This window comes from Erythrolamprus reginae, chromosome 1, assembly GCF_031021105.1.
Source record: "Erythrolamprus reginae isolate rEryReg1 chromosome 1, rEryReg1.hap1, whole genome shotgun sequence".
Classification (NCBI taxonomy): domain Eukaryota; kingdom Metazoa; phylum Chordata; class Lepidosauria; order Squamata; family Dipsadidae; genus Erythrolamprus; species Erythrolamprus reginae.
In genome coordinates, this window is record NC_091950.1 from 317,232,331 (window position 1) to 317,250,488 (window position 18,158).

Below are 18,158 nucleotides of genomic sequence, written 5' to 3' on the forward strand. Positions count from 1 at the left end.
TCAGTTTCCCCATGCCTGATGGCAGAAGTGGGTTTTAAGGAGCTTACGAAAGGCGAGGAGGGTGGGGGCAGTTTAATCTAGCTTGTCAAGTTGCAAGTTTATTTATTTATTTATTTATTGGATTTATATGTCGCCCTTCTCCGAGGACTCTGAAGTTGACAAGAACAAAATGTAGAAGTTGCCATCTTATTCTCCCTGTTGACATAAGTAAAGTTTGCAACTTTACTTATGTCAACAGAAATCCTGATTTGCTCCTGTAGTTACAGTATAGGGCCTGATAAATTACCAGCTAATTTTGTGTATATTTTTTTAGATGAAGAAACAGCTTGGTGATAATGAAGCAATTACTCAGGAAATAGTTGGCTGTGCCCATGTGGAGAATTATGCATTGAAAATGTTTCTTTATGCTGATAATGAAGACCGCGCTGGTCAGTTTCACAAGTAGGTAGCAAAGGAAAATATATATTGTATGTAATAATGAGCTATTGAAGCAATGCAACCTAAAGCCAGCTTGGCTAGTGGTTTTTAGTAGACCAGACTAGAAAGCCGGAGTACAAATCCCACCTTAGCCAAGAAAGCCAACTGGGTGACTTTGAATCAGTCACTTTCTTTTAGCCCAATTCACCTTACCAGTGTACTGTGGTAGGGGAAATACGAGGGTTAAAGTGTATTGGATATATTCACTGCCTTGAGTTATTTTTAAGTATAATATAAAGGTGGGATATAAATAAATAAAAATATCAAAACTTTCATGTTGCATAAAACTCTGGAAAATTGGTTAGAAAAATAATGTAACTTGAAAGTGCTCTCAGTTCTGCCCTTGCCTGTGAATTTAATGTAAAAAAATTGTAGTTATCTAATTATTTGTCAAATGTGTATTTTTATTCCTATTCTTTTAAAAAAAACACCTATTTTTTCCAGAAATATGATTAAATCATTTTATACTGCAAGTCTTCTCATAGATGTCCTGACAGTATTTGGAGAACTAACAGACGAGGTAAGTAAAAGGTGTTATAGAGATCATTAAACATGGACAAAGGAAACAATTTTAATCATCTTAAATTTGTACTTAATTATCCTGGTTACAAGTGTTACATATTAATTATAAGAAAACTCATGTTTAGTAACCATTTAATTATATTAATTGCAGAGAAGAATTCTAATGCAAGTGCCACAAATTTATTTGTGCTTTGGAGAAATCTATTTCTGGAAATCTCTATGAAGAGGCATTCTCAGTGAAATGCGTTATCATTGTTTACAGATTAGAACAAAACAATGGAATATTACAGTGTAGTCAGTTTCTTAAATGTCTAACCAGAATTAACATACTCCAAAAAGGGGCAATAGAAATCACAGCATAGAAAAAAACATGACAGGAGATTTCCCTACTAGAAGAAAGTGACTCGCCGGCAGTATAGCTGTTCCTGCTTCTAATTTAGAATGCACTGACAATTAATTTATACAGTATAATCAAAAAGGGAAACCATACATTATATATAGATCTATACTTTTTATTATGATTAATGCAGCTAGTCCTCAACTGATGACCCAGTTAAAACCAGAATCTTGGTTGTTGAGCAAAGCAGTCATTAACCTTATTAAGAAATCAGCAGAGAAGATTGAAAATAGACTACATATGATCACAGGGCACTTGGCAATCAGTAGTAAGTGCAAATAGATTGCCAAACACCTTGATACATTATCATGTGTCTGTAGGGATTGAATGTGTGAGATATTTGCAATGGGCAGAAGTGCTTTATATCCCTTAGAATACCTGTTCCATAATCTTTGTAATTTCAGACTGTTTTTAAAAAATCATAAGTTGAGGACTATAAATATATCGAGGCACAACCAAATGCTTTTTTAACTTTTTTTTAATTAAGTAGTACTTTGATTGGGCGATTCCATTGACTACAAAGAAATCTATACAATAGTAAACTATTAAACCATTTCTTTTAAATAAAAGAAATGTAATATTTATAATTAAGAAATTATTTATACAGATATTATTAGATTTTAGCTGGATTGGATTATTATTATTATATTATTATATATTAGATTTGTATGCCGCCCCTCTCCATAGACTCAGGGTGGATTAGAATTAGATATGCCAAACAGAAGAGGAAAATAGAAACAATTATAAAACGTGCTTCAAATTCTGCATCCCAGCTTGCCTGTCAATTTATTTTCTTAAGTATGGAAGCATATCCAGGAAGTTTTACTGGCTATGCTGAAGTACAAATTTTTACAAGGAGTTCCAGGTTTTTTTTGCACGTTTAGCTGTTTGGTGATTAAAATTGAAAGAATTGTATAAGATGAAAAGCCATCTCAGAAATTCATGAAGCTAATATAGGCAGATTTCAAAAGTAATCCTGGAATAAAAAAAGATTAAAATGATAATTAAATGCACATTCAACTCATCACCCAGAAGCAAGACACATGGATTTCTGGAATCCTATAATAAAGACATCGCTTGCGAAATTGAATAAGTATATTTTCAATTCTCATATTATATTCTTGACAAAAACCACAGAAATTGAGTGGTTTCTTCAGGTTCATTATATTTTTTCTGGTGGAGAAAGGAACGAGTTAGAATATATCTTAACTTTTTTTGAAACTATACTACACTGTATACTTGGCGTTTTAGAAATATTGTATAGACATGCTAGATTTTTAGTTTGATGCCACTCTTGAGGCAAGACAGATTATTCCTGTTGAGATTCAAAATTATGACCTTCTCTCCTCAGCAATCACAAATGTTCCAGAGGGTAAATAACCTAGCATCCGTAAGAACTGGGCTGCATTCCTGTTATTGTGACTGTTTCCTGTTGAAAATTTACTTAGGAAAGTACTACTTTCTGAATAGTAAAAAAATATAGAAAACTGTAAAGCTGTTGAGTTGCTACCTGGTTAAAAGAAGAGCTGCATGAGAGAAAAATAATAGCTTCACAACAGTTTTATTGTTGAAGCCTGAAATGATTTGAAATAAATTACAGTTATTGAGACAAAAGGAATTGCATATTGCTAAGGACTGACTAGAAAATCGCTTGCTTCAAGGCTTCATCCTATGTCATTTATCTTCTTCCCAAATATTTAGTAAAGATGAAAGACCAGCCTATAGCTAACTTTAGTGACACCATCCCAAATATTGATTTAAAAAGCATCTGCCTAGAAAAGTGCAAATAGTTATGACGCTGCAGTAAATTTTTTGTCCTCCCTTTGCCAAAAAACATGTTTTGAGGATCTCTTATATAAGTCAGAAAGTATAGATTTGAAGGATGAACAGTTGTTAATACCAAATGTGAGGAAATGGTTTCTATTTTGTTATGTAACTTTTGGAATTGTTTTTAATAATGCCCGTTTTAGAATTTTAGGGTTGTAGGCTGAATCTGTAGGCCTAGAAATCTTGACTATGTATTAAACATATTAAAGTTACTTCATAAATATCTTCCCTAATGAGCCAGATTTTGCAGTGGATGCTGAGCTTAAAGAAAAGAAGCCCCATTGTCTTGTCAACATTTCCCTATTCAGGAGGAGATAGGAAGCAATAGAAAAGAAATAACCATGTCTTTCTTTTTTCTTTTTTGAAAAAGGTTTTTTACATTTTTCCACATTGAAAAACATGCATAACCACACATATACCTTCAATATCGATCCATTATATTATCTCTTATAAACACTAATAAAATAGCCTGAATCACATTTCAAATTTTAAGGCCTCAGAGAGGGGCGGCATACAAATCTAATATAATAATAATAATAATAATAATAATAATTATTATTATTATTATTATTATTATTATTATTATTATTATGTCAATACAACACAGCAAATAAGATCACTATGCTGGATTTCGTATTTCCTCACCAGTCGAGCGCTTCCCAAGCACCTAGGACTGCATGATGTGGCGGCAAATTATGTTTGCCGATCCCAGTAAAGAGGCCTTTTGCAATTGACAGATGGAGATTTTGTCAATTCCGATGGTTTTTAAATGTCTGCTGAGATCCTCTGGTACTGCGCCCAGCGTGCCAAGTACCACTGGGACCACTTTCACTGGCTTATGCCAGAGTCATTGCAGCTCGATTTTTAGATCTTCGTATTTCACTAATTTCTCTAGCTGCTTCTCCTCAATTCTGCTGTCCCCTGGGATTGTGATGTCGATGATATTATTATTATTATTATTATTATTATTATTATTATCATTATTATCATCATTATTATTATTATTAATTTTAATTATTCAGTCTGCCCAAGTATTTATTTCAAATGGCTAATTTTAATTTTATTAAGTGACTGTTACTATGTGTAAAATTAAATGTCTTTCTTTATTAAATTTCTCTGGCAATATGCCTAATAAAAATATCTCCGGTTTAAATTCAGTACTTTGTTTCAAAATCTTGTCAATCCATGTTTGAATCTCTGTCCAATATTTTTTGGCTTCCGTGCACTTCCTTGGAATTAAAGTTAATTCATAAATACCTTCCCTGATGGGCCAGATGATACAGTGGATGCTGAGCTAAAAGGAAAGAAGCCCTACTGCCTTATCATCATTTCCCTATGCAGGAGGAGATAGGAAGCAATAGCTCCCCATGTCTTTTTATCCTTATGCAGAATAGAGATAAAAGTCATACATCCCTTATCATGGCCAGACAATAAATTTCACTGTATGTCTTCTTCGTTAGGATGGATTTCAGGATGTGCTAGTCAAAGCATCAGCTCTACTTGCCCATATCCCCCATTCCCCACATGGAGATGTTCCTTGAACATTTTATCCATTTTATAGCTTTTTCAATGGATGCAGATACATTGTGCATGTATCATCCTGAAACAGATATAGTGGGAGCAAGGATTTCATCTAAGATGGCTGTATCTATCCATTTGAGTTAGGTTTCCCTTTCACACTATAAACTTGTAAAAATGTGAGTTAGAGGACCAGTAAAAGTTCATATTGCAGTTTACAGGAAATATATGTAGCAGAATTAAGTACGTAGTATATAATATATGCAATTTAAATTATTACATTTGTATAGAAGCTCTTCTGTTTTACTTTTCAATTTTGAACTAAGACGTGAACAAGTGTAAATTATAATTTCTCCATTAACTTTCTAGAATGTTCAGCACAGAAAATATGCCCGGTGGAAGGCAACATATATTCATAACTGTCTAAAAAATGGAGAGACTCCACAATCTGGACCTGTTGGAATGGATGAAGAATTTGGTAACTTCACTGTTAATTTTTTGTGAAATATAAATAGCATATGAAATATATTTAATGTGATAGAAGTCTGTCTGTCCTTTATCTTTTTTTCTTATGAAATAATGATAAAATGAGTTTGACAGATTTCTCACTGTCAGACTCATTTTGTCAAGGTATTGCAAAAATTTGAAATTCATTTGTTTGTTTGTTTGTTTATTAGACTTATATGCCACCCTTTTCCAAAGACTCTGAAGAAATTGTGATTATCCCTCACACAATTATATTAACATATATTAATCACCCAATTCAGCTTTCTTTTCCTACTTTTCAAAATTCAGAAACATTGCTCCTTGGGTAAATACGTTTTTTTCCCAAAATAAGACCCTGTCTTTTTTTTTTATAACCCTGAAATAAGTGCTTGGCCTTATTGCCCTGCACTCAAAAGCAGGGTGTGTCTTATTTGGGGAAAACAAGTATTGTTTGCTTACAACTTTGCGTTAGCATATATAACTTGTCAAAATAATTTTAAAATAAGTCCTTATTTATGAAATGAACATGAAACAATGCTCATCCATTAATAGGTATTTTGTATACACATACATACATGAGTATCTTATGTAACGGTTCAAATTTCCATATTTATTGTATATCTTGGATGCACTGAAACAGACATTTGAACATTACTTAAGAATTTATTTTCTCTGAACACTTTTTTGAGGTCTAATAGGGTTTAATAATTCACTAATAAGTGAATAAAAATACTTTTTGGGGACAAAATGAAATATGGGTGAAAGTACCTTTTTAATGTCATGGAAGCTATGGGGATTTATTTATGTCTTAAGTGTCTGAAATTTAACCCCCATGGCATGGTCATTACTTAACTTACCATTGGTTGCAACAATTTACAGACTCAGGTTGTCAAAATCTGTTATAAACTCTTGCCATTGGGTATATCCTATGAGATATATTCAGAAGTCCTTCTGGGAACTTTCTTCTCCTGTATTATCATTTGTTTTAAGTTTAGACTTATCTCTGAGAGTTTCCCAAATCAAATTGCAGCTGTGTTCCAACTGTGGCTAATAAATATAAAGGCATTGATATGACTAAAAGCAATTACATGTGATTTTTATAACATCTGTAGCATTGAGGAGGATAGCATTTTATGCTAATTTCATTTATATGCTAATCGGTTTTTCTTCCAGATTGCCATAACTATGTTTTGCTGGGTGACTGAGCTTGGGGGAGGGAGAGTTATTTATTTGTTTGCTTGATTCGACTTGAAAGAAAATTTGACATTTGACACTTTAATAACAACAAAATACATTGTGTGTCTGTTTTATGTATTAAATGCATAGTAGTAATTCAAAAAATTACCAGATATAACAGTATATATCATCACTTAAAAATCAATATTTTAAAATATTTTGTTCATTTCATAATAAATAAATAAATAAATAAATTGTTCAGTGGATAGGATCAATATCTAGCTCATGCTATGTTTACTACACTAATTTTGTAAGATAAAAATTAATATACTGGTTTTAAATTAATGTTCTTAAAGTTCCATTTTATGTGCTATGTGACCCACAAAGTTTAGGGTATTATCGTGCCAAAGTTCATATGGAAATGTTTGTATTCCAGAATATCTGAAGAACTCATAGTTCTTGCTTTGTGCATTTCAGAAAGAAAAGCAGTATTGTTTAAATGTACTGGAAGACTTCCCCCATTCCTTTCAGCTTGCTCAGTTTCTTCCTTCTTGAAACTAAAAAGTACTGAAGTAGAATGAGCTAACTTTTAGACATCATGTATTTTCTGAAAGTATTATTCTTGAAAATCAGTAAGTCTTATAATATTAGACCCATTGATATTCATCATTGACATTTGATTGGGTAATAAAGTCATGAGAATTATAATGGAGAATAATTGGAGCAGCTGCTATGCAGAAAAGTAATTTCGGAATGAATACCATAGGGGTAAAAAGGAGCAAGCAACTTTCTTGTGCTGAAATGATATTTTCTGTTCAAATCTTAGCATTATTGTGCCAGCGGAACATCTTAGTCTTTTGGACTTTATTTTCAGTCAATATAATTGCATCCATGTTTTTTTAATTAAATTTATGTGCTATCCATCTCATCAAAATCAGCATGTCTCTACTTTTTATTTGCAAGATATTGAAAATGAACAAGTCAATTCTCCAACACCATCCAGCCAAGAATCAGAACCATCACCTACCTTTCATTCAAGTAATATTCCCACAAGCAATTACAGTGGCATACATATCCCACCAGGTGCTCATGCTCCTGCTAACACTCCTGCAGAGGTACCCCATAGCACAGGTAAGTAATCTGCATATTTTTAACAGTGCGTGTTTGTCATTTACTAGATTTATTAATTATGTAATAAGACATTGGAAACTCTTAGAAATTTTGCAGTGAAAGGAAGCTACTCTAAATAGGGCCATAAGATTTACTATAAATCCATGGGGTTTAAAAAGATAAGGAAAACTATTAAATTGCACTATATAAACACCAATATATACCAAAAGGCCCAAAGACGGATAATTGCTCTGTTCCCATACCAAATAACCAAAGCAAATACAATTAATATGAAATCTATGGCAAGGTATGTAACCTACAGTATTATTATTATTATTATTATTATTATTATTATTATTATTATTATTATTATTATTATTAATTGGATTTGTATGCCGCCCCTCTCTGCAGACTCTGGGTGGCTAACAACAATGATAAAAAACAACATGTAACAATCCAATTTAATAAAACAACTAAAAACTCTTATTATAAAAACCAAACATACACACAAACATACCATACATTACCCCATTTGTGGTCCTTAGCAATTCAGTAAGAGATCTCCTACTTCCATTACAGATAATCCTTGTTTAATGGTGCTTATTGAAACTGGAAAGACCATCATTAAGTGACATGTTCATAAATTTAAAAAAACCCATGTGACTGCATTATTTAGTGATGGCAGTTCCATTAGTCCCGTTTTCTGTTGTTGAAGGAACACCAAAGGTTGTTGTGCAAGGACTTCATCTGACCACAATTTCTGATATCCTGCCAATTTCTTCATTTACTTTATTTATGGGAAGTCGGCAGGAAAAGTTGCACATTGTTATCAATTAATTGCAGGGATGATGATGCATTAGCAATAATTATAGTTGTAACTACCATCCATTCAATGGGACACGATGGCTCAGTGTTTAAGACACTGAGCTTGCTGATCGAAAGATTGGGAGTTCAGCAGTTTGAATCCCTAGTGCCGCATAATGGGGTTTACTTGTCCCAACTTCTGCCAACTTAACAGTTAAAAAGCATGTAAAAAATGCAAGTAGAAAAAGAGGGACCACCTCTTCTGAGAAGGTAACAGCATTCTGTGGGCCTTTGGCATTTAATCTTGCTGGCCACACGACCATGGAGACGTCTTCATACAATGCTGTCTCTTCAGCTTTGAAACAGAAATGAGCATTGCCCTCTAGAGTCGGGAACGACTGGTACATATGTACGAGGGGAACCTTTACCTTTTACCATCCATTCAGTGCTGTCAAAGGTTTGAACTCATAAGCTAAAATGAGTGGTTGCTAACTCTGTAACCAACCAAGTAAAAATACTTTTAGTATACTATTCCAAATACTATTCAATTAAGTTATGTTAAGTATATCTGTCTAAAATAATTTTAGCCAGATTAAGGCAGCCTCTTAAGCACTCTGTCTATTTTTCACTCATTTATTCACTGTAAAATTGGGTTGTCCAGGTAAACAGTTAAATACACTATATTTAAAAATGGTTGCTTCCTTTTGAAGTAATTCTATTATTTTGCAAAGAAAAAAATTAATTAATTAATTAATTAAAAAATTAACACAAGCCATATCAAACAAAGATTCTGATTATTTCATTCTAGTGCTCTTTCAATGTAGTTAAGTAACATAGAGAGTGATTCTACATTCTTGTGGGTATAAAAGTACCCAACTTACTAGATCATTTCTTCTCTCATTTTGTTCATAGTAGAATTGACATGCAGTTGCCAGAAAATTCTATTAATCATCAGGTTAGGCACATTTTTGTACTATAAAAACTAAATTGATGATGGATATTAAACATTAATGTTATATAAGTATTACATTCTTCCCAATTTCTAATTACTGTTTAAAAGTTCTCAAATATTATTCTGAAATCATAGATTCCATTCCAGCTAAGGCAAACATATATTTCTAAATTTGTATGTTTGTTTTTCCTTTTTTATTATTTGTAGGAGAAGCAAGTAATCCTATTGAACCCCCACCTCAGAATGTTCCCCTGGTTGATCCTTCACTTTATAATGTCCAACCTGCAGGTAAGCTTTGTTTTCCTGCTGGTTTGCATCATTGAAATGAATTGGCTACAGGTCACCTGTACTTATAAAGACAACCATAAATTTGTTTCAAAATAATTATTGCTGAATTCCATGGAAGTACTCCAAGAAAAAAGTACCTATGTTTACACTCATAAATTCAAGAATATTTCAGAATATACAAGACATTTGGATTCAAAGCATTTCAAATGAGAAATCCATTAGGTTCAAAGCCGTCATTTTGCATTTGAAAGGTTAGGTTTATTAAAAATTGACTGTTTCAATGAACAACTTTTTTTCCACATTCCCAGCATTCTGTTTTAAGCCAAAAAACACTTCCAAAATAATTGAAACAGCCCAGTCTGAACACAAGTGTTTATAATGCAAACTGATTCCCTTTGGAACCTAATACTGAATGTAAAGAGGAAAAAACGCTGTTGGTACTATTTAAAAGTTTGGACCCGTATTTGTGTATAAGTAATAACATTATATGTAACTCAATGCAGAAGCAATAATTTTGAAGTAAAGGGGAAAATATAGAAATAGGGTATCTCTAGTAGAGGATCTTAATTGATCATGTGATTCCATAATTATTTGAAAAGGAGTTCCATTTTAGTATGTTGATGCAATATATTTTCAGCCACCTTGAGTGCCCTCTGATAGACAGGTGAGAATATAGATTAAATTTATAATCATAATTGGTATCAAATGTGTGGCATATGTAATGTAGACTGTATTGTGATCTCATTATTTCAAATATTTAAATTATAACCTATAATTTACTCTAAGAGTTCATTATCTAGGCTAAAGAATGATAATCTAGGATTCCAAATGGGTTACAAATGTATATTTTCTTTTATGTACACTGAGAGTATATGCACCAAAGACAAATTCCTTGTGTGTCCAATCACACTTGGCCAATAAAGAATTCTATTATTACCAATTTTTCATCATTACCTCCTAGAACTAGAGTTCAGAAAAACATTTTGAGTGAACGAGGAGCAATAATTCCTAAGTTGTCTTCCCTATAAATTATGTTAACTTTTTGTGTTTTGAGAAAGATTTTACTTTTATTAGTTTTGCATTTAGCAAGTACAGTGGTTCTTTTTAAAAAACAAATCCACAAAAATTTGCCAATCTCAGACAACATATTCAAGTTAAGCTCATATTTACTAGAAATTGATACCTAAGCAGATGCTTTTTACACAGAATTTCAAATAAATTTCACATAGAATTTCAAAGGTACTTCAGGTTACATGGACAAATTTTAGTGTTAAATGACTTAACATTGTAATTAATGTAAGTTTACTTGATAAAAGCTTGACAAAAATGAATATAAATATTACCTTTCTATTTGCAAAAGGTCTTGCTTCTGGTAGGTAGCATAAGCCATGAATGTGTGTCAATTTTTTGGCACTTCAAAATTTTAGTTCTGTCCAATGATGTGATTAAAAATATCTAAAATGAAAACTAAAATTTTACCTGATACACATTAATAATATTTGAAGTAGGCCTCAATAATAATAGATTAGGCTTTTTGCCAACAGAGCATGCAATAGAGTAGATACTGTAAAAATAAGATTAGATTGGTTAATTTAGGCTTTGTTCCAGAAAGTCAGTTGAATACTGGACTGATGCCTTGGCTGTTTTCTAAAAGAATGATTTTCAAGTTTCTTTTGGCATCATAATATGAGAAAACAAAATGTCCTTGAGACAGTCTTTGAGATAATGTGTTCACGCTGTGTTTTTCAAAGGGAGCGAGGCCACCATTGACCAAATCTTAAAAATTAATTATGGATTTATGCATTTATCAGGTCATGGATGTTAGATTACAAATTGAAAATTTAAGTGACACTATATTTTGTGACATGGTGTGTTCTTTGAAGAAATTGCTGCTCTATGCAAATACACACTCCTGTTGAAATAAATCCATTTGAAGTTTAGGGTTTTTTATAGAACATGCAAAGTGAACTCAGAAATAATAGGATGCTTGTTGCTTGTTAAAACTGTAGGTAGGGCTACCCTGATTAAAAACATTTAGCCAATTGATTAATATGAAAAAATATATTGGACTGTGTACCAAAAGAAACAGCCTATCCTCTTTGTGAAAACTTTTTTTAATTTTCTAAAGCAAACCATCTAATCTTTAAAAGAAGAAAGATAAAAATAATTTTATGTTACAAATTTGAGTTATGAATAAAAGAAATAAATAATTACATAAAAATAAAACAAATTAAAACATTTTTAATCTTTATCACAGTTAGGTTATAGTGGATATAATTTCACATATAATTGTAATAACATTGCAGTGATAATAGAATAGAATAGAATTTTTATTGGCCAAGTGTGATTGGACACACAAGGAATTTGTCTTGGTGCATATGCTCTCAACGTACATAAAATAAAATATACATTTGTCAAGAATCATGTGGTACAACACTTAATGATTGTCATATGGGTCAATAAGATGGTGTATAAATTTATATATAAATACGTATATATAAATACGTTCATATCAGTGATGGCGAACCTTTTTTGGTTTGGGGGGGCCATGCATGTGTGCATGATACACACACACACTCCCAGTATGCGATGCCATGCCCATTTTTTTGTTCTCAAACTGGACTTCAAGCATCTTATAGTATGTGTCTCTCCATTCTTCCTTCATACTCTGGGTCTTTGGTTTCCAAATGAGATGCAAAAGTTCCATTACTGAAATAAATGAACTTTTGCACGATATTCTAATTTGTGGTGTTTCACTTGTATTATTACATTTTTGCCTATTATACTGTGTTGTGGCTCCTAAGGTTTGCTGAAATGGAAATAAGGCCATCCTGATTCAGAGCTGTTTGCAGTGTCAGTCCATCAACAACAAAATACTGTAATGTTCTTTCTCCTAGAGAACTTCTGAAATAGGACACTAAATTTCTGTGTTTATAATGTACTTTAACATGATATGGCTCATTCCTTTGAAATGTAGCAAAACAAACAAATCTTCATTTAAAAAAAATGCATAAATACAATATGCCTCCTAGGCTTTGTTAACTATATATTGATCAGTACAAATGTTAAGAATATATCTGTGTAGCTACAGTGTTCAAAATGATCAAAACAGATCATACGAATAAGTCAATATTAGCTGTATAATAGCTAGCATTTGTTTGCTTTTGTTGATAATAAGATTGTAACAGAAATTGCATCGTTCATTAATACTATACAGACAGTACTTTCCATTGAATTGCCATGTAAAAAAGACTTAATGCAAACTTTTCCTTTGTCATTTGTTTTGTCTTCTATAGCATAAGAGTATTTTATATTTAAAATAAGGCTTAACAACTCTACTGCTGTATAGTTTTATTAGAAATGAGGACATTTTTCATCCTTCTACTTTAGGCAAAATGTGGGTTACAAAAAAATTACTCTTTTTAAGTTGCTAGTGTCTTGGTATCTTATGCACCTGACATGTAATATAAAATGTCACAGTGCTCGATTCTTCTACTAGGGAATGATTGTTATTTCGTAATGAGATGATCCCATATCTCATCAAATCAATGAATGGCCTCAATTGCGCTCCAGACCTAGGGGTGGGGGAGAGAGAATCTAAGGTTAACACACAGGATATTGTCCTTGTTTTTGTGCCAGTTGTTTTTGTGCAGATTGTAACATGATTACTGAAGCTTCTAAAGACTTTAGATAAAGGGCAAATCTCTCTCAAAGTGTTGGGTTACACTTTAAGCTTCAGACAGCTTTTCTGTTCACTGATCTTAGCAAACCATTTCAGGTGGTTAAATAAATATGTGTGGGTCTATATTGGAAGCTGAACCTCAGTCATCTGTGTCTGTTTTCATAGGGGAAATTCGTTTGACTGCCGAAGATTTTGCCAGGGCCCAGAAATACTGCAAATATGCTGGCAGTGCTTTGCAATATGAAGATGTGAACACTGCTGTCCAGAATCTACAGAAAGCCCTGAAGTTACTGACGACAGGCAGAGAATGATGCCTTTGTCTGCTGGCTTCATCACTTGTACCTAAAAAAAACCTTAACAGGCGGTTACTCTCAACTCTTGTGAGGTTTTGTACAAAAGCTTTTGATTTCTGTGATAAGAATACAGCCTCTATGTCTATCTCATTCTTTCTGAGCAGAGGAATAAGAACTATCTGAGGACAGAGGTTTACATTCAGCACACCAATTGTGGCACTCCTTGCCCAAAACTGTAAAATGCCCCCATGGCTGCACTGTCCTTTTTACAAGATAGATAGGGAAAGGAGGGAACTGCTTTCTGATGGCGTATTTGTTTGGAATTTGTTATGAGAGACGATAGTTTAAAATGCAACATGCATCTAATTGAAATGTCCAGACCATTTGGGAGGAGGAGACTATATAGTAAAACCAATGCAGCAAATAAGGCAGAAATTATTTTTTAGAAACTTTCAAATTAAGTTAGAAACGTAAAGTTAGCTTTACTGATACCGCTGGAAAGTCATTGTAATGTTTCCTGGTTCCAGAACTCATCAAAGCAATATAATTTGTCTGTGGGTTTTTTTCATTGTGTGGTTTCAGTTTTGAGGATAAAGGAAATATACATCTGCAATGTAAAGCCTAACTCTAGATGTCTTGAACATTGAAAGCACCTGTAATTAATTCTAACACTAAGAAAATAACCAAAATTAAAAATATCTGGAATTTAATATTTATTTCCATCATTAAAAAAAAATAAAAATGTTCAATTCCTACTGTACTGTAGACTATTAAAATAGTGTGGAACTTTTAAGTATGCCTTTGAATTATTAATGTTAAAATACATAACTGTTTTAACAAATAAAAATATTTTGGTATTAAATATGCTTTTGAAAATAAATTTAGTTTAAATTGATATTTTGTGCAAAATGATATGCCTCCCTATTTGCCTCAGCTTTTCTTTTTAAACAATAGTTTAGTTCTGCCTTAGAGTGTACACCACCAACTCAGTTGGGTGGAGGTGGAAGAAACTGTTTAAATGTCAAAAAGATTTGTTCTACAAATAACATTGAACAACTTTTGTTAGTTGCTAAAAAAAAGTATAGTCATTCAGATATCAAGATTTATTTTAGGTCGCAAATTTTGCAAATTGAAAAACAATGATTTCCCTTTGAATGTTGCAGAACTCTTCACCTCTGTTGATTTGACTCAGAGCTCAAATTCAGTGTTTATTTCACAGTTTGAATCATTGGCTTTCCCAGCTTTTCCTGTATAAATTAATGGAATGAGGAACACATTCTGCTGTTGTGAGTTTAAAATAAAACCTATCTTTGAGCAATGTTGTCCAAATCCAAAAGTTAAGTGTATACTAAGCTTAAAATAAAACAGTGCCATTTCTAGAATTCCAGGTGCTGCATTGGACAAAAAACTCTTTTCTTCACTGAAATCTTTTGTTTAGTAAACACTTAGTCCGCTCCTGTTGAATTTTTCTCACTACATGCTAATTGCAAACATTGTGCTCTTTTCTTTTGTTACCAAACTACCTAGTACAGAAGTACACACTATGTGCATGCCAGAGGTGGGTTCTAACTTACTTCGCTGCCAGTTCACTTCCTCCTGCACCAGATGGGTGCACATGTGCAGTGGCAAAATAAATCTCAAAAAAATCTCCCTGAAATCAAGATGGCGACTGCATGCACAGTGCTGGGAACTCCATTTCTGCACATGTTCAGATGAGATAAAATAAATGCCCCCCCCCCCAAAAAAAGATGGTGGCGCTCATGGACCAGCACCGACCAAACCAGTTCCATGACATCACTAATGGGTCACTACCAGTTCGGGCGAACCGTTCCATTTATTTTATTTATTGGATTTGTATGCCGCTCCTCTCCGCAGACTCGGGCGGCTAACAACAATGATAAAAAACAACATGTAACAATCCAATTTAATAAAACAACTAAAAACCTTATTATAAAAACCAAACATACAAACAAACATACCATGCATAACTTGTAATGGCCATAGGGAAGGAATATTTTAACTCCCCCATGCCTGGCGACAAAGGTGGGTCTTGAGTAATTTGCGAAAGACAAGGAGGGTGGGGGCCATTCTAATCTCTGGGGGGAGTTGATTCCAGAGGGACGGGGCCACCACAGAGAAGGCTCTTCCCCTGGGGCCCACCAAACGACATTGTTTGGTCGACGGGACCCGGAGAAGGCCAACTCTGTGGGACCTTATCGGCCGCTGGGATTTGTGCGGTAGAAGGCGGCTCCATACAGGGAGGAACCCACCTCTGGTGCATGCACATTAAAAAGAAAAGCCCATGTAATAGTAATAAAGTATCTTTTGGTTTTATGTTACCATATTGTTCAAGGGCTACATTAAAATAATTTTATATGTGTTTCTCATTACTGGGCTTCTATGAATGCTTGTTTTTCAGAGATTTTTTAAAAAGCATTCTAAAAAAAGTTGGTGCTTCTGTTATTTGCAATGGAATTCAGAATTATTGGAAATCAATATCTGGATATTTCAAGTCATCTGCTCTTAGGTCGTTTAGTTACACATTTTAAAATAATGTGAATGTGGGTTTGAGGATTTATGTGCATTTATTGATCATCCTGATTATAACATAACTTTTTTATGTCACTTTAAAACCCTAGTGCAGTGATGCGAACCTGTGGCACTCGGAGCCATATCTGCTGGCACGCGAGCCGTTGCCCTAACTCAGCTCCAATGTATATGTATATGTTGGCCAGCTGATTTTTTGTTTGCACAGAGGCTCTGGGAGGGCATTTTTTGCTTCCAGAGAGCCTCAGGGAGGGATGGGGGAGGGAGATTTATGCTCTTCCAGCTCCAGGGAAGCCTTTGGAACCTGGGGAGGGCAAAACACAAGCCCACTGAGCCCACCACATGTTGGGAAACAGTCCATTTCCGGCCTCCAGAGGGCCTCTGAAGGGTGGGTGCAGTTTTTGCCCTCCCCAGGCACTGAATTATGGGTGTGGGCACTTGGGCATGTGCAATAGTGAATGTGCACACTTTTTCGGCACCCGAGGGGAAAAAGGTTCGCCATCACTGCCCTAGTGTGTTCCCTAAGTGAACAGTGTATTTTAAATTTCAGAACATGATGAAATTTGGAAAGGGGCAATTGCATGGTTCCTCTACCTTAGTCTGCTTATATTCAGGTACTTCAATTAGTTCTACCGCGACTAGTTAGATCATAAGCACTACGCACAAGTGAGATGCACAATTGTATGTGAATAGAAATCAGCAAATAGACAAATGCTGAGTTGCCCTCCAGCTTCATTCCCCCCTCTCCCAAACCAGGACGCATTTCAAAGCAGCTTTAGAAACAGCTATGGATAAGGAAAGTCAATGATTCTCCTTATGGAAGCTAGACAATTTTCTATTCATTCCGCAAGATTTTCAGCATGTATTGCCTAATTAATCTTTAAGGGATTCATTTCATAAAATAGCACATATCCATTCAAGCTATATTATCGATTGTGTGACTACAGAAAACATGAATGTTTCTAAGACTTGCCTTACACTTTTTCTTACTTGCTTTGCCTGGACAGTGTAAGCAGCTTTCAGGAAGAAGTGTGCACGAAATATATTTTGGTTTTGAACTGGTTCAAGATGAATATTTTAAAATCTAATACGATAGAAACACAGTTGTGTTGCCACTGCTGGAAAATCTGCTTGGTTTAGAATCTATTAAAATAATCCCACCCCTGCTTTTCAACAGAGGAAACCTATTTTTATCAGTTTATTCAAGTAAACACCCTGGTTTGTCAGCCAGTTCTTTTTTTTGCCCTGTAATTCTTTTATCGCTGATTTCAATTAGATACAGTTATGAGATTTCCTTACTTCCTGTAGAAAGTAATATTCCAATTATATAATAAAGGTGTGCAGAGGGGAGTAACTGGCTACTTAAATCATAACGCAGCCGATTCCCGCAGCAGGAATCACTTGACCCCTGAAAATCAATAAACAAAAAGAAGGGAAATAGCTTGGGAGGCAGGAGGAAATAGCGGTTTTTGAGATATCTTGAATGCTGGAAGGAGGAGGACTTCAGGCAAGGCTGGAAATTGAGTGGCTTGGTTGTAACTAGAATTGTGTTAGGGGTTTTATGGGTTTACCTCTTTTCAACTATATGATGGGTGTGTAGAACCTTATCTTCTCTTGGCAGCTTTTATAAAATTGATTTTTGTTTAAATCTTGGAATTGACCGGTGGCCTTTTAAGACCCGACTTAGCTTGACTGAGGTGCAGACTTCCAAAAGTTTGGTTTGGTTTCCCTTCCTGTAGTTCAGCCCAAACCCTGGGACAGTAAGAGGATTTCCCCTTCAACACTCTCCTGCTTCCTCAGAGGGCTGGGGCAGGGAAGAAACTGGTTCATAATGAAGAAATGGTGGCTGCAGCAAAGAGCCTAATTTTTCAATCACTACTCAATCCCAGGCCCTAGTCGCCTCAGAAAGGGATTTTTCGACTATGAGGCCCCTTTCCTATTGCAGTATATCATATTTTGGCAGTGAAGGGAGAGATCTGTTGTTAGTTGCAAAGTCGTGTCCGACCCATCACAACCCCATGGACAACATTCCTCCAGGCCAGACCTGGGTAAAGGGCGGTCCATGGGCCGCATGCAGCC

The 18,158-nt window shown here is 34.3% G+C and overlaps 1 protein-coding gene across 1 annotated transcript in view; it reads left to right on the forward strand.

The window, feature by feature from the left end:
- Positions 1 to 14,394, forward strand: part of VTA1 (vesicle trafficking 1) — a 36,042-nt gene extending 21,648 nt beyond the window's left edge. Inside the window, exons 3-8 of the mRNA XM_070733636.1 lie at positions 314 to 441; positions 922 to 997; positions 5,111 to 5,219; positions 7,367 to 7,534; positions 9,477 to 9,557; positions 13,405 to 14,394. Of these exons, the coding sequence (XP_070589737.1) occupies positions 314 to 441; positions 922 to 997; positions 5,111 to 5,219; positions 7,367 to 7,534; positions 9,477 to 9,557; positions 13,405 to 13,550 (708 nt within the window). The 3' untranslated portion in view covers positions 13,551 to 14,394. The remainder of the gene's footprint in view (positions 1 to 313; positions 442 to 921; positions 998 to 5,110; positions 5,220 to 7,366; positions 7,535 to 9,476; positions 9,558 to 13,404) is intronic.
- The last annotated feature ends 3,764 nt before the right edge of the window (positions 14,395 to 18,158 follow it).